Source organism: Podarcis cretensis, assembly GCF_951804945.1.
Source record: "Podarcis cretensis genome assembly, chromosome: 2".
NCBI classification, from domain to species: domain Eukaryota; kingdom Metazoa; phylum Chordata; class Lepidosauria; order Squamata; family Lacertidae; genus Podarcis; species Podarcis cretensis.
In genome coordinates, this window is record NC_137171.1 from 56338079 (window position 1) to 56358608 (window position 20530).

Sequence of the window (20530 nt, forward strand, 5' to 3'; positions counted from 1 at the left end):
CCATTCTGGGAGTCCTTTCGACGGTTCAAAAACCAAGGCGCAGCTTCCAATTGGCTGCAGGAGCTTCCTGCACTCAACTGGAAGCCACAGAAGCCGTGGTGGACATTTGGCTTCCCAAAAATTTTTGCAAACCGTAACACTCACTTCCAGGTTCGCAGTGTTCAGGAGCTGATTTGTTCAGGAGCCAAGCTGTTCAAGTGCCAATGTACCACTGTACTTGAAGGTATTACGATTTTCCAGACAATAGCATGTGTGAACTGGTATACTCACAAATTCACACGCAAATCAGTTTAGTGTTTTTAATTGGTGTTCCCTTAAGATGGCCTTTGAATGCAATCATAATCAAGAGCACACAGTCTCCTGTGGAGGCTAGGCTAAGGTCTTACCTTAAAAATGACTGGCCTCTGTAGAATTCCTGCTTGTTGCTCTATTCTTGAGGCAACGGGTGCGTATCTGCAAAAATGCACAGAGTTTTGTATTAGCTGCATTCTCAAATGTAACTTAGAGCAACATGGTGCTTAGTACCATAGTAGGTTTAGAAATAGTGCAGTTTTGCCATGCTGTACCCATCTTGCAATGTCTGGTATGTGAGACTAGCGCATGAAAACACAACTATTTTAGATAAACTTTATTATTATTATTATTATTCGTTTTCACAATTTTATACATTTTAACTTTAACCATTTCAAACATTAAAATAAAAGGTTCTTGTGAACCTTCAGACCTCCTTCCCTCCCTCCATGGGTTCTATATTTAAGATTAAATTCACTGCATCTTTTACCATTGTCCATCTGTTATATATCCATATTTACCATAGTTGATTCCACATTACAAGTGTCATTACATCCCTGCCAATGATTTTAACTCTTGAAAGTGGTCTTTACTATTTTAGATAAACTTTTACAGGGTTCTGACCATGGGAAGTATAGTCCACTTTGTCTCCTACATATAGGGATAGTTTGTTACCTCTGTGTAATTATATAAACTGAAGTCACCCCTCCAGAGTCTAAAATGGAGACTGTAATGTTGAATTTTACCAAGGAGTTTAATCGATGTCTGGGCAGATTGAAAATGGGAAGTAACATAATGAAATGCTTCTTTGTACAGATATTTTTTTTAAAAAAAAAAATACTACAAATGGAAAGCTAGTCTGGGGAATGGCTATAGGGAGCCCCTTCCCATGTCTTCTAGTTTTTCTAAGGAGAAGCTTTCATCCCATGTGCATTCTGAGGAGATACAGCACAGATTCAGACACAGATGCATTGCCTCCATTAGGACACTGCCTGCAGAAGTCTTTCTCTCTCCCATCATGGGTAATGTCTCCAGATAAAGCTTTCTATGCCTATCAGCAACAGAGAGCTGTGTGCAGGTACAGTGTGTGATAAATGCTTTGTGGCTCGCTCTTATCCTTTTCATAGTTCTCTGCAAAGTAGCTGTAGAATGGAAGATTAAAACCCTTCAGTGAGCCGTACAAGTGTTAGCCTTCAAAATCTTATTATACTGTGTGAAGTACCAAATATAATTCCTCCATGGAGAACATAACGAACTAGACATGTGCACTTTTTTATATAATGGTAATCTTGGTGGGATGTGAGAGAAGTTAGGCATCCATGTGCTAAAATCTCTCTGGCTCACGAGCAAAGCACAGCAGTGGCGTAGCGTGGGTTGTCAGCACCTGGGGCAAGGCAAGTAATTTGCGCCCCCTAACCCATGGATTTGCGCCCCCTAACCCTAACCCCCAGAGGTTGTGCCCGGTGCGGCCGGCACCCCCTGCACCCCCCACGCTACGCCACTGAAGCACAGCCTCGCAGCTCTCTTGCTGAAGAGTATTAGGAAGAATTTAAATAGGGAGCTGCATTATAAAAAGTCAAACCACTGGCCCACCCAGCTGAGTATCTTCTTTTGCTGACTAGCATTAGATCTCCTGCTTTTTTCTACAAGCAGGGAGCATTCCTAGCCCTATCTGGAGATGCCAGGAATCAGCCTTTTGGATGTAAAACATGTGCTGTCCCGGTGAACTAAGCCTAGCTCTCTGATGATATTGCTACATCCTGTATAAAATACATCTGTGTACAGCACAGCAGAAGCCCATACACAATACAACCACAACCTTCAAGTTACTAACTTGTGCTGCTGCAAATTTGTTACATCCAAGATTCAAAGGCAGAAATCGAAGTGATATCACTGATGCTGTGTTTGATTAAATTACAAAACAAGCAGCACACTTGGGGCTTGGGGCTGGAAAAGTACTTTCAAATGTTGCTGATACAACATCTTCAGGTATTTGGGTCAGGCATGCAGTCTAGGATTCTGCCAAAAACACCCCTCTGAAACATGGTGGCAAGGCCTTTGCACAATACAGCCTCTGACTCCTCTGGCTTCTTGTCTGCTTCAGATTCCTCCTGCAGCTTGTGAAAAACGGGTCTATGTTTGGAAATACTCACACCAAATCAAGAAATAAACTGACATGTGAAAGTGTCAAGAAGCTTGTTCCAATCTGGGCAAAGCTTCAGTTTTTAGAAGTCCGTGATAAATATGACAAACATGAAGAAGCAGAAACTGATAGATCAGATAAGCTTGCACCCATTCTCACAAAAACCAAACCTCAATTATTCCATCTGAAACAGTATGAATTGTACCCACCAGTGCAAATTGTGACTTCTGGTTCCAAGTGTAGGCCCACAGAGGTCTTCTGGGGACACACTCCCATGCACATCATGTGGCCTGCACAAGATCATAGGTGCTTTGGAAGGGACTGTGCTCTCTCACACACACACAGAAATCGAGGAGTGTGCATTCCATTGTGTCTGGGCTCTTCTTCATCTGGATCTCTAAAGCTTCATGACTCTAAGGAAATAAAGGAGTCGTGACCCACACTGTGACATGGGATGCTCCCTTGCATTGAAACCCCTTCTCATGTGGCATCCTGGCTCCATTCAGATTCCCCGTGCACACACCCAGCAGGCCATGTGTTTACTTTACAGGGTAAAGTTGGAAAGGCTGTCTGGCCCAAACCCCATTTAAAGCTAAAGAATCATAAAGAGGGAGAGCAGTTGGTCAGCAGTAGGTTGCAACTGGGTGGCAGAATGAACAGGAACACAGGTCGCCTGGTAACCATCTTCCTTAGTATAGTGAGATGTACTGCATTTCTATTTAAATTATAGTAATTAATTCCGAGTGTACAGCTATGCACAAAACATTAGCAGATGCATTTTTGTCTCTTTGAAAATAGATACTCTCTTTTGTTGTCCTTTTGTGTGTGTGTGATGCATAAACGGCCACCTACACAGCAACTATGACCTGTGCATTTGGACTTTCCTGGGCCTAAGCTACTGTCTCACCTTCTGCAAAGTTCAAAGCCCTTCTGGTTGCTCTCGTGAGCAGCTGTGTTGTAGTGAGATCTGTGTGTGTGCAGCTCTCCAGATTTGGTTTTGCATTCCGGAGACTCCAGAGTTAATTTGCACGTGCAAACCCTCCACACCCTTCCCTTTAATGCACCAGGCCAAGACATAGATTCTGGCTGTGGCCCTGCTAATTTATAACTGCACAAACTGAAAAGTGGCACAGCAGCAATCACACAGGGAGGCAGTGCTGGTTCTGAAGCAAAACCAGACCCCGAATTCCTAAAATAGCTCCCCAGGGTCCAGCCAAGTCCATAAATTCCCTCCACCCCATTGCCAGTCGTGGTAAAACTTTGTCTGTGCTAACTCTTAACTTAAAGGTGAAAATGCTGCAAATTATATTTCATTGTGGATTTTGAATGAGCGCGGCCAAATTACCTGTACAGAGCATTGTTCTGTATCAGAGCAATATAAAACACATCTGCTTGGGGGGCAGAAGAACAACCATATGGTTTCACTTTGAATACTGTATCTTGTGCTTAGCCACTGGCAAACTGTGGGTACAGCTTCAGGGACTGTTTTCTATCTTCACACTCTACAACATATGACTCACGTATCGTTTTTCTTTGGGTTCTCTCTTACACTACTGGCAGTTCTGCTGCTCTCTATTATACGAACCAACCTTTGTTCTGATATATCCTCTAAAATTTCAGTTGCGTGGATCATAGACTGCAAACTTGCAGGTGCACTTAAGAGAAAAAGACAAACAATAACTTTAGCCATTATAAGAAGGCATCCCACAAAGTGAAAAGTAGGGCCAGTGATTAATCAGGGGCAGGACCCAGGAAACGGAAGCAGTAATTAACCTCAGCATCATAAGCAGGGTCTGTCCCTGCTAAATGGGGGCAGAGGATGCACATGCTCATTTGTTTTCACTGCAGACAATTACTACATTGTGCCTAGCCAATGGCCTGCACCAAGGGCATCCTGTGAAGATCCTCATTTAGAAGTTTCTTCATTACTGCATTGGCCCTGGAAACATCAATTGCTGTCACGGTGCCCAGCTTTACTTAGATTCACATGCAAATCAAACAACAAAGCAGACCAAGGGAATGTAGGTCAATGTAGCCAGAAAAGCAATACATAGAGCGAGGGCCAGAGAAAACAAAATCTATGCACATGGTGAATTCAAACAATGCTTTTATAGAAGTAGCACTGCAATCTTTCATGTTTTTCTCTCCCATTATTCAAAATAGGGGTCCACAATCATATGCAGCTATTTTTCATCTTCAAGGAAGTACCTGCAGAGCCAGGGTAGAAACAACTGAAGGGGAAATGGCAAGCTGCCATCATTTTCAGAAGTTGTGCAACATGATTCTTTGTGTGTTTACAAAATACTCATAAGGGCTGCACAGACAATCTGATTGAAACACTATTACTGTATTTTTAAAAATCTGAGTTGCTTTTAAAAAAATGTATATTAGATCTTATTTTTTTTTAACTTCTGTTGCAATATCTTTTCAAACAAACTGAGCAGGAGTCACCTAACCAGCCCCATCCATGGAAGCTCTGTGTAAGGACTTCTGCTTGCACAACAGGGCTTTGCCTCCTCCCTTCTCCTATCCCCTGCACACTTCCTGTACCCCCTAAAATTAGTTTTGGAGATTATTAGAACCCACCCAGAACAGCACTTGAGGGGAGGAGGGGGATCTTCTGTCAAGCTGCAATGTACCATGGAGCAGCTGGAAGATCACAATGTTGAATTCCACCCAACCTGATTTTTAAAAGAAAACTAAATTTAAAACAAGTATGTCGAAAGCTACACTAATAAATCCTAAACACTAAACCATGTTCATCTGTGAAATGTGTGGTTACAATTCAGAGTTGAGCATTTACAAGCAAAAGGATGTTTATGCTTGCATTGAAGTTTCCCTTCTAAACCAGTTTTTAAAAGAGATACTAGTCAACAGAATGCACCACGTTCCTAATCCCTTGGAAGACTAAACCCCAAACCTGAATCCCTGCCACACTTCCTTTCTCATTATGTTGAGAAATCCTTTGTTATTGTTTAGTCGTTTAGTCATGTCCAACTCTTCGTGACCCCATGGACCAGAGCACGCCAGGCACTCCTGTCTTCCACTGCCTCCCGCAGTTTGGTCAGACTCATGCTGGTAACCTCAAAAACACTATCCAACCATCTCATCCTCTGTCGCCCCCTTCTCCTTGTGCCCTCCATCTTTCCCAACATCAGGGTATTTTCCAGGAAGTCTTCTCTTCTCATGAGGTGGCCAAAGAATTGGAGTCTCAGCTTCATGATCTGTCCTTCCAGTGAGCACACAGGGCTGATTTCCTTAAGAATGGATAGGTTTGATCTTCTTGCAGTCCATGGGACTCTCAAGAGTCTCTTCCAGCACCATAATTCAAAAGCATCAATTCTTCGGCGATCAGCCTTCTTTGTGGTCCAGCTCTCACTCCTTAGAAGTCCATAAATGGGTCACAGTAGCTTAAGGAGTCTTACACATCTAGTGATAGCATCTTTAAGCCAAGACCAGAAGTTGCACATTTAGACTTCATTTCAATTCTGCACAGTCATATTTTCATTTCTTTAGAGGACAAAGGTAAACACCTACACCTAACTGAACTTTAGTCTGTGGTAGCTGGGTGTGGGCACCTTGCAAAGTTAGGCCTCAGGAAAAGAATGTTTATGGTCTGGTGACAAGATGTGCTCTGCCTACAAATTCAAAATGGTTGTTGCAGAGTCACTGAGATGGCTGGAGTGGGGCGCTGTGGCATCCTTGTGTGGTTGTGATGTAAGGGTACGTGCCCCTCCCTACCATCATGAGCTTCGTGTGTGGGCAGCTTGTGGGTATTATTCATACAGTCCTGACTGGTTGCCACGAGAGGTTTGGACTCTGCGGGAAATTTCAATTCAATTTTTCCATTTTCTACTTCTGTGTTTTACTCGTTCCTTTTGAAGCTGTGCACACACTTTGGATGTTGGGGGGGGTATTCTGCTGGTGTAAGCAGTATTGCACCTCCAGTGCAATATGTCCTGATGTAATATGAGCATAGGATTGTTACATTACTAACCTGCAGTGGGAGAGTTTATGTTATTATCAGCATGACAAAACAATTACCTTGGGTAATAGGACAAGTATTTTCTCATACATTTCAATAATCATAGGCTGAATTCTTTGTATGCTTTACACTGAAGGAAATGACTAGTTGCTTTGAGGAGGACTTTGTCAATGCAAGAACCAAAAGATTAATCCCACACATTTTTATAATAAAAAGGAAGCTCTGTTGGGACTCTGCTCCTTTGAATTACCCACTGACTCATTAATCTTCTATACCTTTACAAGTCCTATCAAACCATTCAAAATTAGGTAGACAAGGGAGCACTTCATTTCATAATATTCAGCCAACACCTTATATGAGCTGTTTTACCTTCTTGCAACCATAGAATATATGTACCATATCAATTTGATAATATATTTTCTTTGCTCAGAAGGAAGCAAACTGATTCATGGCTATGCTCCTTTTATAATCTAAAGTAAAACACATGAGACTTCGTGAATAAAGGGGTTTTTTTTGCTTCCCATTGTGGTAGTTATATATAATTTGCTTGTATAGAGCAATTACTTCTAGTATAATGAGAATGCTGTTATTTACTGCTCATTCACTATGTTAATTAACTACAGCTTAGATAACTAAAGTGAATTAATGTCATTGTTCACTAGAAATGGGTAATGAACCATCTGATAACATCATTGATTCATACAGTTGCAAAGTCTTTACAGGGGGAAATATTCTCTGTACAGCTAAGTCCCTGCCACACCTTACAACATAATCCAAATGGATGTTTAATTTTTAAAAATTTTTTTTACATTTTAATGAAAATTTTCAGTGGAGCAAGGGAAATGGGGAAAAAACAACGAAACAAAAATAAAAGTGTTCCAAAAGGTAATCCAAATGCTATTTGTTATTCAATGGTTGACTTTCTCTCTCTTTTCCTGGTAAGGCTCTCATGACTTTCATGGGTATGTGATTAGTAAAAAAAACTCAGCATGTGTAACTGTGTATAAATGCAGTGATGCCAAAAGTGTCAGCTGACATGGATAATATAGTTCTGCTGGTCACGTAGTTTGGGGCTGCACTGAACTAAGTTAGATTCAGAGTAGCTTGATTGAAATTAATGAGCCTAGGTTAGTCATGTCCACTAATTTCAATGGGTCTACTCTGAGTAGGACTAATGTTGGCAATAACCATTGTTCTAAGAAACCCCTAGTTTCTTTAAGGAAAACTACTACAGAGTTGCTTGGAAAGCTTGCCTAAGGCAATATCCACTCAGTGTATACATTCATTGATATCCATCCATTCATTTTAATAAGGCTTCTTTTGGAATGACTTTAGTTGGATATTACCTATAAAATATTGCAAATGAAATATGCATGTTACATATGCATGACACTCGTTTTCATCTTTGATTAATAAATCAGTCACACTGGAGAAACAGTCTTTGCATTTCCTTTAGTATGCAAGTATATTCCTTTTACAAACACCTGCTTCACAAAGAAAGGGGTTTGGAGAAGGTCCACTTTTAACAGCAAAGTGAGCACATGGCCAGGGGCTGGTAAATCTCATATTCGAAATCCCCGAGTACTTTTCTCCTTAGCCAACCTTTAATATAAGAAATGAGCTCAGCTGCAGGTTGTTTTGCAATCCTCATTCATCTGCCCAATGGCTGTTAAAACTGAACCCGCACTCACTCCCCTCTTTCTGTGTGAATGGGGTTGGCCCAGATTTAAACACTCACATCTGGCAATGTTTGGCCCTAGCTCTACGCTGGATTGAGCTTGCTATTTTTATTTGCTAAGAATGGGAACAGAAACAATTTGTTAGCTACCCATCTCTTGAGCAGATAAAGTCCTACAACAACTTGTGGAATACTTTAGCAAAGACTATTATGCATATGCACACATAGGTAGCCAGATAGTAGTACTGTATTGAGTTTATTAAAGCAAGGCAGATACAACATTCCAAGAGCCAACTTGTGCCACAGCAGGGCCTTTATTTACTAGGCCAAAGTCTGACGTAAAAATCAATAAAGGTTACAGCCATTGCCTGTGACACATGAGACTGATCAATCATACACTAATCCTTTCTGAAGTGAACCTGCTCTTCTTCAATAACAGAATTTAAATTGTCCCAAAACTGCAACTTTTGGAGGAGGGACTGGATGTATCGCTTGGATGAAGCTGGTACACAGCACTAAAATCACAGCTACTTTGCTCTTCCCCTGCTCCTGCGGAGTAAACAATGGTTTGGCATAGCATTATGTTTGAACCTGGAATTGTGGTTTGTCTCTTGCAAACAATCCATGAGCAGCAAGCCAGGAACAAACCTATGAGCTCAATGTTTGTTTGGAGTTAAGTGTAACTGTGATTTAAAGTGATTCACAAACCTCGTCACAGAATTAGGTTAGAAGTCCCCATGCAACGCCACTAAATAGTCAATTGTATTAAAATCAATTTATACTGAACTATCATCCATACATTTTTTTTTAATGGTGGGACAATAATTACCCTTATTTACAAAAGGCTTTTAGTTCATGCAGAGCATTATTCAATCAAGATGAGTATCATACTGAAAAAGAATTTTCACAGAGCCACAATGTCTTCTTAAAAACTACCCACGGAGCCTTACCACTTGACATATTTTAAGTTAGTTATGTCATTGAGATGCACACTTCTTTTGAGTGTTTAATGATGGCGGATGGTGCACCTGACATGCCCAGCCTTAGTTTACATCAAAGTTCATCACCAGAAAGACACCAAAACATGTCAGTATTTACATAATATACAATATAAAAATAACTATCTTAAAGAGCTATATTTCCATTAGTCTATTCCTCATATAAAAATATGTACCCTAAATAGATTTTTCCTTTTGTTACATTTTTGAAAAGTTATACTCAGAGGACAAGAGGTTTGTATATTTTGTCAGACTGTTATGGCATTTAGAATCACACAGGTTTTCATTAGTTTGCAAAAACTATTATATATATATTCTCTGAATAAAACAAGACATATCTCCACCTGCAATCTCAGCCATGCCTACTCAAAATTGAATCCTATTGAGTTCAATGGTGCTTACTCCCAGGTAAGTGAGGCTGGGATTGCAGTTTAAGTTGATAATATAAATACAGCACTGAGGTAGAGATGCTTAGGGCTTTTTCTTCTCTTTTCTTTTTAAGTTGGCTAGAGCCGATTCTTCAAATTCATTGCATATTTTGTTTTCTGCATGCAGTAAAATTCTTACTAGGAGGCATTTTTAATACAAAGTATAAAATATAATGAATTGCCCTTCTCTCCAGCATACCACTAGAATTATGTATCCCTTTTCAAACATAATTAAAACTGTAATTTAAAAAATTGACATTTTGAATTTTTGGCATCTGCTTTAAAAGCCAAAATAAAGCTTTACTACAGCATAACTGTTCCTTCCTTTTTAACCATAGGGATCACAGATTCATTGAACTGTAAGGTGGCTTTCATAAGAATTGCATCCAATGCAAACTATTACAGAACACGTTCAATGTTTTTAATACTAAATGTGGCACAGCACTAGGAAGGCAGCACTACCTTTAATTAACTCATTAATCTGTGCTGACAGGCATGGATGGGATGCAAAGAACCTCCCTGAAATGATTTTCATTCCCAGATCAGAAGTTTTTAGAGGCTATAAAGGAAACATTTTGTTCTTTAAAAAATGTGCATGCCGTGAACTGAACATAGTGTTTGTTTCAAGATGTACTGCTTTATACGCAGTGGCATCTATCTGAAATTGACATTTTTATTCCTGTCCTTTTCAGATATGCAACTCAATCCTATTCATGCTTCCTCAAAAGGAAGTCAATTGTTTTCCATGGGACTTCCTTACTCCCAAGAAAGAGTCTTAATCCTATACAAACTCACCTGGGAATACGTCCCATTGGCTTGCGTATTACTTCTGTGTCTGGGACTGCACTGTTACTTAATTCATTTGGTTTTAATGGACCTTTCATCACGTAACAAAATAAGGGTCTCACATTAAACTCACTCACTAAAACAAAAGAAAACAAACCAAGCCCTGCATGAAATGTCACATGGATTTAGTAAGGGTAATTTTTGCTGAGCAAAATTATTTTCAGTGAAATGTATGAGGCAAAGATCACATTCAGGAATACTGAATTAAACTGGTATTCAGATACAACCCTATAGAGAATCCATTCAGTCCCTGGATTAGACATGCTAATGAGAAACATATTTAAAAACACAAAAGCAGAAGTATTTCTGTGAAAGAATAAGCAACACATGACTGCTTCACTATTCATATTATTTTGATTTCAGCAAGACAGAGCCTAGTGACCAAAAAACAACTCTGAAACTGGTCTGCGTTTTGTCGTTGCTTCCTCTTGGTCATCTTCCACTGCCTCAGATAAGGAAGAATAGGATGAGAAAGTCCCTCTGGACTTCAGCTTCCTCCTTGGGGTTGAGGCTGCATTGAAGAACTTATTGAGCGTAGCTGGTTTCTTTAAGCCTTTGGTCAGCTCATAGAAAGCAGTGTCATCAGACAAAAGCCCCAGGACAGCACTAGTGGAACTCAAAATGGAAGCCGCCACTTTGGGGTTCTTCTTGATGGAGGCGTTGTGTCCAGAGACCGTGTGAAGGTGGGGGTCCCGCAAGAGGTGTCTGACTGCAAAGGAGGAGCCCTCTTTCAAATATTGAAAGGGTTTCTTCCCACTGTAATCTCTCAGGTGAACGTTGGCGTCGTAATCCCTGACCAACTGGGCGATGACTTCCTCTTGCCCATGTATGGCGGCGATGTGGAGCGGGGTATAACCGCCGTAGGACTTGGCGTTCACGTTGACATGAGCGCCACCTTTCTCGGCCACCTCGATGACTTTACTCAACATCTCACAGTTCCCGCTCTTGGCCGCCCAGTGCAGAACGGTGAAGCCGGTCATGAAGTCCCTTTTGCTCGCCAGGTTCTTGTCGCTCAGCAGCAGGCCGTGAAGCTGCTGGGACCACTGGCCGGCTGTGGCCTTCACCAGCCACTCGTGCTCAGCGGCTTCCAGAGGGATGGTCGTAGCGGGACAGTCCGCTTCCTCGCCCACCTTCTGAGACTTCGGCACCCTCCTCAGGTAAGGGGAGTTGGATCCCATCTCTTCCAGCTGACGCCTCTTCATGTAAGGCGACGTAGAGGGGGTGATGGCTGGGAGCCCCACTTGGAGCCAGTCTTTGACTTCCAGCTGCTTCGGCTCAGGGCTTGGGTCCTTGGGCTCCTTGGCCCCGCTGGCGGGCAGCACACAGCGCACGGGCAGCATGCAGGGTTTCTGGGGGGCAGCTTTTGGAGCCAACTTGTCTTGGTCCCCGGGGGCTTTGGGTGCCTCCATGCCCTCCTTTTGAAACAGGCTCTTCAACTGGGACACAGGCATTGCTGGGCTAGCCTCAGGCCCGCTTTCCTGCTCTGGACCCTCTGGGCCAGCATGGCAAGCAGGCGCCAAAGTGGCCGAGCCTTCCTCTCCTTCCTCTTCCTCTTCGCCAGAGCGCCCCCCAGCGGGCGCTGCGCTCACTTCCGCCTCCTCCAGGCGCCAATTCTTCCTCAGCACCACGAACTTCGCTCCGTCTTCCTCCTTCACGACGGCCACGTTGTTGACGAAGTGCTTAAACCGCTCGCGGAGGGCGGCTCGGGCTTCGGGCTCCCCGCCGGGCGCTTCCAGGAGCGGCTTGAAGCGGCTCAGCAGCTCCGAATTGCGCACCTTGCCGCCGCGCTCCCGCAAGAAGCCGAGCACGGCAGCCTGGCTCAGCTCCGGCTCAGCCATGCCCGCCTCAGCGCGGACAGACGCAGCGCGGGAAGAGAGAGAGTCGGTGGCGGCGGCGGCGTCGCGCGCTCTTTCCCGGGCGGGTGAAGCCACCTGCTGCCGCTGCTGCCGCCGCCTCTACTGAGGGAAGGAGCAGCTCTGGCGCTCTCCCAGCTGGCCAGCAGCGCGGCGGGGTGGAGTGGAGAAGGAGGAAAGGCCACCCACAGCCGAGGTGCCTGGGAGTTGTAGGCGAGGACACACCTGAGGCGGAAGCCCCGCGCGCCCTCCCGAAGCCCAGCGCGGCTTCCAGGCACCGCCGCAAGGCTCTCCCCACCCCCGCCTCGCTTTCCCAAGTGGTTGCGCCCGCAAAGCGCGCATCTCGGGTTCCATCCCACGCGAAGAAGATAAAAGCGAGGCGCATTCCCCTCCCCGCGCAAGTCAGAAATGAAACATTCCTACACTCGTTGCCATTGATTCCCAGGAGCGGCCGCGTGGCCAGTGGCAGGTTGGACGGCTGCATCGCCATCGCACCGAGCTAAACCAGCAGCTCGTTGATCGAGCGTGGTATCCAATGCGGCGGGCATAGTGGACCGGGCAGAACCGCTTATTTGCTCGTGCAGCCGCCTTGAAAATATTTTCATGGGTGTTCGTAGTAGTAACCTTGCCTATGCACGTTTTAATAGAATGCTCTGATAAGGAGAATTAAACGCGTCTGCAGTTGCTATCAGCGATATCTGGTAGAGCAAGAACCGCAGAGGGAGAGGACATATTTAGGTATATACAGACCATTCACCCACTCTTATTGCTACGCTTACTTTTTTATAATCCGGCTTTCTCTAAGGCTGTGTACACATTGCCATTTACTCGGGCTCTTGGGCGCTCCCACTGCTGGTGTTTCAAGCTGAGTACGCGTCAGGATGCTAGCCAGGATCCATATGCATCCTGTAGCCGCTCGAGAAATTCTGCTGTTTGATGCCAGTTTCCATCTAATTTGAATATGCAAGCTGTGGTGTGTACACTTGACACAGCTGCTGCTTGTCCACAGGTGAGAGCCTCACTGAATAGTGAAATGTTGAATTACAGCTCCCAGGATTCTTTGCGGGAAGTCATGTGCTTTCAATGTGCATTGAATGCAATCTAACTAGAAAGGTGGTCCTACATTTTGGGCTTGTATACACTTTCTCTTGTCCTGCTGCTTCCCCCTGGGGGAACCACTCTTTAGCACTCTATTGGACCAAACAGCAGTTTGGGTTTTCCATGCATTGTTGTTTGTTCCTGTTTAAAGCTAAAGAGAGGACGTCCTCTACTGGCATGTTGGCAGACGAACTCTGCACCACAGAGATGTCTGCAAATGTAACTTGAAGACTGACAACATCAACCCCATCATGTAGTAATCGCTTGCAGACGACCACAGTGCCTGGAGACAGACAGTCAACTTGTTTATCCATAGCAATGACCAGAGGAGAAATGACCACTGGAAGGAGCGTAGAGAGAATAAATGCCATGGTGCATCTGCAGCAGCGCAACCAGATGCCTACATCTGCCCCAGCTGCAACAAAACATGTCTCTCCTGTATTGGTTTCTACAGCCACAGCAGGTGCTGTAACCTTCCAACAATCTGACTTCACCAGCAGAGGCACACTCCTCCATTGTCTTCTGAGAATGATGGATGCCAACCGAACCCTAACCTTTTAGCCAAGAGGTGGAGAGAAAATGTTACCTTACTCTAAACCTGATCAGAAATTTGTAGAAGCAAAAGAATGCTAAAATTATCCTTGCCACATGAATAGATGACACAAATGACACCTCCCTCATGTTTCCATGTCTGCCATGGTAAGTTATTAGATAGTATATAGTGGACTGCATTTCCTTTCCTTAAGTGATTTTAGAAGAAGGAATTAGCTTTGCTAAGAAGTTATCTTCCATCTTGATAATATTGCACAGTCCACCCTTTCGCTACCTACAGCTGGATATGGAAGAGATTAAAGGGGTTGGCAGCAACAGCATTTTTAAATTCCACTTGCCAAACTAACTTCTAAAGGCAATGGATCAAATAATATTTATAGCAAGATTGCTAGGGCTAATAAAAGATGCTCACTTGATTTATTTCTGCCACAATTTCCTGAAGTAATGAATACTTTTTGCCCTCAGTTATCAAGCCAAAGCCACAGCTTTCAGTACAATTATTGAGGTTTGTAAATTGCATTTTTATTGTTCCCAAGAACTTCTCATCTGTATGCATCTCAAGCTGCAGTTCTGGTGACACATATATTTCCAGCTGGCTATTAAATCTGCCTGCTTCTGTAAGGCATAACAGTCCATAGGTTTACATGTAGGGAGCAGCACTCAAGTGCAGGGACACAAGTGAAGCACTTGTACAGTCATACCTTGGAAGTCGAATGGAATCCGTTCTGGAAGTCTGTTCGACTTCCAAAACGTTTGGAAACCAAAGCGCGGTTTATGATTGGCTGCAGGATACTCCTGCAGCCAATTGGAAGCCGTGCCGGACGCTCAGCTTCTGAAATCGTTCGAAAAACAGAACACTCACTTCTGGGTTTCTATCATTCAGGAGCCAATTTGTTTGGGAGCCAAGGAGTTCGGGATCCAAGGTACGACTGTATTATACATGACTATGGTGTGAGGTTATATTTGTCATAATTGTTTCGAATATATGAAAATGTGCTATTGTTGTTATTGCTGGTGGTTTTTATTGTGAAATCACTTTGAAGTATTTGATGGGAGGCAATTTGTATGTGGAAGTAAATAAATACATTTCTATGAGCAGGAGCAGGGTAGGTGGAGCAGGGGCTCCTCTGTGCTGGCACCTTGCATGACAATGGCATCCTAAATGTCTGTTGGGTCCACTAGGGCCTAAATGAAACTGTTACCACCTTGCTGATGCGATGGTCAGGATGAGTGCGGCAAGTGTGGTGTTCCCTGCCTTGCTTGCCCAAATTGTATCTGGATATGACAGTTTTAGTGGCTCAAGTCATTGTTTACTCTGCAGCTCCTGGGACTGTTAGGCAAGATTTTGTGGTTTAAATTTAGCATTCTGAAAGGAGCATTGCACTGCTTTGGATTACCAAATGAATTTGTTATTGTAATGTAATTAAATATATTGCTACATGAAAATGAATAGGATCATGCCTTTTTATGTTTCTGAAAAAAATTAGAAGTGCTCTGCAATTCTTGCCTCTAGTCCCTGTTAATACTGATGTATGCTTTGGCAGGACCAAAAAGGCCTTTTTGCAGGAAGACTACACTACACAACAGTACCATGTGTTTGTTTTTGTTTTGCTCTTAGGGTCATGAAATTAAACCCTGATCTACCCAACTGTTTGCAAGGGGGCGATTTTGTGCCAAATCTGCCGGGGAGGCAGAGAGTGGTGTGGTTTTCTTAATGTCTTTCAAAATCAAATGGGAAGGTAAAGTGGATGCATGAAAACATTAGCAGACCTTTTAGCTGTGTAGATGCTTATACAACTAATGAAAGCAGCTCTGGATAGACTCTTCCAACAGGGAAGGGCCATGAATCAGTGGCAGAGCATATAATTTGCATGCAAAAGCTCCGGGTATCAGAGAGAGTATACCTCTGAATACCAATTGCTGGGGCACACAAATGGGGGAATTTTTTTTCTGTAGCTTCCCCTACAACTGGACACATACTGAGCTAGATAAACGTGGGATAAATCAGCTTCTTATGTATCTAACAGTAGTCAGAAATCTTTAGTGAGCCTAACCACCTTGTGTGACTTTCGATCCATACAACTCAGAGTCATATGATATATTCACTTAGCCCCATTGTGTCAAGGCACTGGTTCCGATTGTGCATAGCCTCTCCTGACCCAGATTTAATAGATAAGTAGTCCTGGGTGCCATTGGCATCCTGATAACATTGTGCCCCACATATTCTGGTGACATTCCAGGAATGTCTGCAGCTTTAAGCCTCTAGAGCACCTGGTCTAGAAAAGAGGTATCAGTGACCGGGCAGTAGTTGTCAAGTGCCTCAGGGTCTAGGGAGGGTTTCTTCAGGAGGAGATATACCACCACCTCCTTCAAGGGACCACCCTCTCATGCGAGGATGCGTTAGTTACCTTCTTCAGCCACTCCCACCCCAATCTGTTCAAACAAGCCAGGATGGGCAAGAGTTGAAGTGGCAACTGCTGGGATGGACAGTCACAAGCACCTCATCCACATCTTCAGGCCTCAGTAACTGGAACTGACCCCACAGAATCAAATAGGACAACACCAGGCACCTCGCCAGAGCAGAGGCTGCTTTAACAGGAGCATCAGGATCTGTGTGCACGCAAGTGATTTTATCCTCAAAGTGCCTAGAGAACTTATCACACCCGGCCTGTAATAGTTCCCATGTCCCATTAAAAATGGAGCAAGTGACTAAACCTCCTGCCAAAACAGTCTGCAGAATGTTCTGCCATGCTGGGTCTTGCTGTCTTAATACAGCCTGATCCTTCTGTTGCTTATAACCCTTTGGTATTTGTTGGCTTCTTGTGTAACTTCCTTGCCCTGCCTTTCACATTGTTGACACACTACCGCGCCCTTTGCCAAGGCTACCTGTTTTGTTTGTGGGAATTTTGTGGAGATGGCCTTTCTCCTGGAAACACCTCTTTGCCTTACAGAGATTCTGCAGTGCTGATATATCTCCTGCAGAAGGCTGTCCTGAGTCTTTCTAGCAGCAACATCTATATAGTGCCATCCCTCTTTCTGATGGAATCATTTGACTTCATTACTTCTCTTGTGTTCCTAAAGCCCTTGTCTATGTTGGGTTTTCTCATATTTTCTGGGTTAAGCAAGCAAAACTGAATGAAGCACACACACACCTCATTTTAAGTGAGCCTTTGAAGAGATTCAAGGCATTGATAATACATAAGTAAAGTGAATAGTTGACATAAAGCATGTGGATTGATTATTTAGAACTTTCTCTGTCAGTCTAGCAGGGCTAAAATGAAAGCTAATGGGCAGACTGTACATGCTCAGAGGCACTGTTTCCACTTTCAGAGCTGAACTAAGACTGTGTAAGCAGATCATGGGGGTTAAGATTTGGTGAGCTCTAACTTTTGCAAAAAACAACAAACAAACAAAAACCAGAAGCTTTTCTTTTAGGAATTATGGGATTGGAGTTACCTAAACAATATAAAAATATATTTATGTATGCAACCACTGCTGCAAGAATGGCATTTGCCCAAAGATGGAAGGAAGAAGATGTCCCATTGAAAGAAGACTGGCTACAGAAACTAACGGAATATGCAGAAATGGCAAAACTTACAGGAAGAATAAGAAATCAAGATAACAAAGTCTTTAAGGGGGAATGGAAATCATTTATTGACTATTTACAAATTCATCATAAACAAATTAAGACATTAGCAGGATTAATGTAAAATGTCCAGTATGGAAAGCATATATAAAATGGATGGAAATAAATATAAAATAGTTTTAAATTGGAATATGCAGGAAAATAGAGTAAATAAAAGGAACCAAAGAAGGAGGGGGAGGGAAATAAAAATATGATATGTAAAGATGATTCTGTTTGAAATGTTTATTGGTCATAAATGAAAATTATTATTATTATTATTATTATTATTATTATTATTATTAATAAAGATTTGGTGAAGCCTAGCTCAGATGAAATATCAAGATCTAACTAAACCTCCTACTATTGTCCCTCTAGTGGTGCCAGCAACTTGGGAAATGTTAGTGAAATGTTCAGAGACACCTATAAGTATATTCAGGGCCATAGAAATGTACAAAATATATGCAAACAACTTTATTCATGAATAGTGCACTTGTATGTGGACTGATTTGCTTGCAAAACATTTATGAGCTGCAATCAAGAAAATTATGTGCCTCCGTGTGTATGCACTTGGAACCAGAAGTCACAATGGTGGGTACAATTCATAAATACTCTTTCAGATGCGATAATTGAGGTTTGGTTTTTGCGACAACAAATGAATGTTTATTTTGCTATATGTACAAACACTGGGAAGCCACAGTCACAGTTTCTTTGTACAAATAAACCACAGCAAAATTAATGTCTGATTATCATGTTTAGCTATCTGTGCTCAGGTTTCATACTTCTTTCCTATATGGAAGTGCTTATTAAACAGAACAACCTGTGACATTATTATTTATTTAACTTCCACCTCGCTGCTGCCGCCACCCCTGCAAAAAGAGCCCAGGGTGGCAAAGTACAAAAGAGCAAAAACAGTGTCAGCATTTTAAAATGATTTAAAAAAAAACAAAAAAACAAATATTCTCACAGCTAATAAGTTGCCAGGATCAGCTTTGGCAGTTCCTGTCAATTCCAAATATTTCCCCTTCTTTCTTGTCACCTTTGCTGCGGAGTACATTTTGCAGTCGCTTTGATAAGTCTCCAGCTGCTCAGGTGAGATGTCCTAGTGGTACACGACCTTACTCAGATTTGGTTTCCTATGGAACAGTAGCAGATGGTGTGGTGGAACAGAGACACTTTCTGGACGTCTCAGCAAGTGAATCATCACTGCTCACCATGAAGGAGAGTGGAGGCCGAGGTGGCAGGGAGAGTGATGGAGTGTCAAACTGTCTCTGCTGGTGTGTTTGGACCACACCAACATCACTGCCACCTCGCTTCTCCCCCTCCTGGTAAGCAGAAGCACTTCACCTGCAGGGAGGTCAAATAACCACCTTCACCCCACTTTTGTCATCTACTACTACTTTGGAAGAAGACAGGAGTGCCTGGCATGCTCTGGTCCATGGGGTCACGAAGAGTCGGACATGACTAAACAACTAAACAACAACAACTACTACTACTTTGGAAGGAAGTCTCTGGAGGCTTCGGGCATTTTGCAAAATCTGGGTTTATTTACAAATGCACAGACTGTGCATGGGTGGATGTGCAGTTTAAACACTCCAGCCGAAAATACCACTGGCACACATCAAATTTTTAGGAAGAGGCAACTCCCCAAATGCTTACAGAGCTCTCTTCCTCTTGTGCTGTGCTCAGAAAACTGCAGTCTTCCCTTTTTGTTACCTTTCTAAGACACACAGCAACCTAGATTACGGTACATCAGTGTTTTTTTTCCCCTGGGGGCCAAGGGTGCACAGTACCAGCACCTCCCCCCCCCCGCCCTTACTGTAATAACTTCATGTTGAGTACCGGCACCCATTTTTTCTTTTTAAAAAAGCACTGGATTACATCATCCTTAGATGGGAGGTGGAAAGGTATGTCCCTCCACAACCCTTGCCTCTGACTGGTTTTCCTATTTAGAACAATAAAGAGTGGGCTTGTATCAAGAAGTCATCTTCTAACAATTAGCTCCCATCAGTGCTACTTTTCTAGAAAAAGAGGTGCCTGAACACCTCCCTTGTTCTCTTAGAATGGCAATGGTGCCCACCTGAGAAGTGCTGGAACTGAGTTCTGGGGAGTTCCAGATGAAAAAAAAAAAAAGTCCTGGCTTCTATGGAGAGACACCTGAGAGACATCTTGGGCTACTAACACTTCTTTGTCAAGTCCAAGATTCCAGCCAGTAGCCCTATTCACAGAAATCTGATAGCAAATCCTTTAACATTATAAACAACACTATATTATATAATTTTTAAAGGATGTTTGTATCATCAGGATGAATGTAATCTGGTAACAACAACAACAACAACAACACTACCCCACTCATCTGACTGAGTTGCCGCAGCCACTCTGGGTGGCTTCCAGAATACACAAAAACAATGAAACATTAAACATTACAAAACTTCCCTGGTCTAACCCAAATGTTAAAACATAATTTAAATCATGAATTCTTAGGGTAATGTGTGTTTCCCATCACCAGACCTCAACTAAATAAGTTTTTACTGGTTCCTTGGTGAATTAATTTTGTAAAACTGTCAAGGCATGCCTAACTTGACACATCATTATGTTTAGAGCACCTACCACTTAGAAAACCACCCACTGTGTTTGCCTTCAGCATCTGTAACTCTTTGTTTCTTCATTCAATTTGTAACTTACACCTTCAGCAAACAAAACCTACAGAACCACTGGATGGAATCCCAGTGGTGTCCTGGTGGTGTGCGTGGAAGATCTTTGAGGCCAGTGGAGGTATCTATGTTAACAGAAAAGGAAGGTGCGAAACAGCTTTATATGAATTTGGACCAATGACCCAAACCACTCATCATTGCCTACACTGACTGGCAGTGACTGACTAGGTCTCCTTTCACATCTGTATCTGGAGATGCCACAAATTGACTCTGGGGTCTTCTGCATGTATAGCAGATGTTCTAAGACTGAGCTATGGCCTGTACCCCTCAAAAGGAAGGCAGAGTGTTTTTATTGATTCATGCTTCCTTCCATAGTCCCCAT

The 20530-nt window shown here is 42.9% G+C and overlaps 1 protein-coding gene and 1 long non-coding RNA gene across 2 annotated transcripts in view; both read right to left on the reverse strand.

Moving 5' to 3' along the window:
• Window positions 1–384: 384 nt before the first annotated feature.
• LOC307211422 overlaps window positions 385–20530 on the reverse strand; it is a 36040-nt gene continuing 15894 nt past the window's right edge. The window contains exons 2-3 of the long non-coding RNA XR_013836442.1: window positions 20105–20273; window positions 385–453 (exon numbers count right to left, since the gene is read on the reverse strand). This is a non-coding gene — a long non-coding RNA (uncharacterized lncRNA). The remainder of the gene's footprint in view (window positions 454–20104; window positions 20274–20530) is intronic.
• Window positions 9091–13156, reverse strand: SOWAHA (sosondowah ankyrin repeat domain family member A). The gene has a single exon (XM_079967977.1). The coding sequence runs from the start codon at window positions 12205–12207 to the stop codon at window positions 10744–10746; it is 1464 nt and encodes a 487-aa protein (XP_079824103.1). The 5' UTR covers window positions 12208–13156; the 3' UTR covers window positions 9091–10743.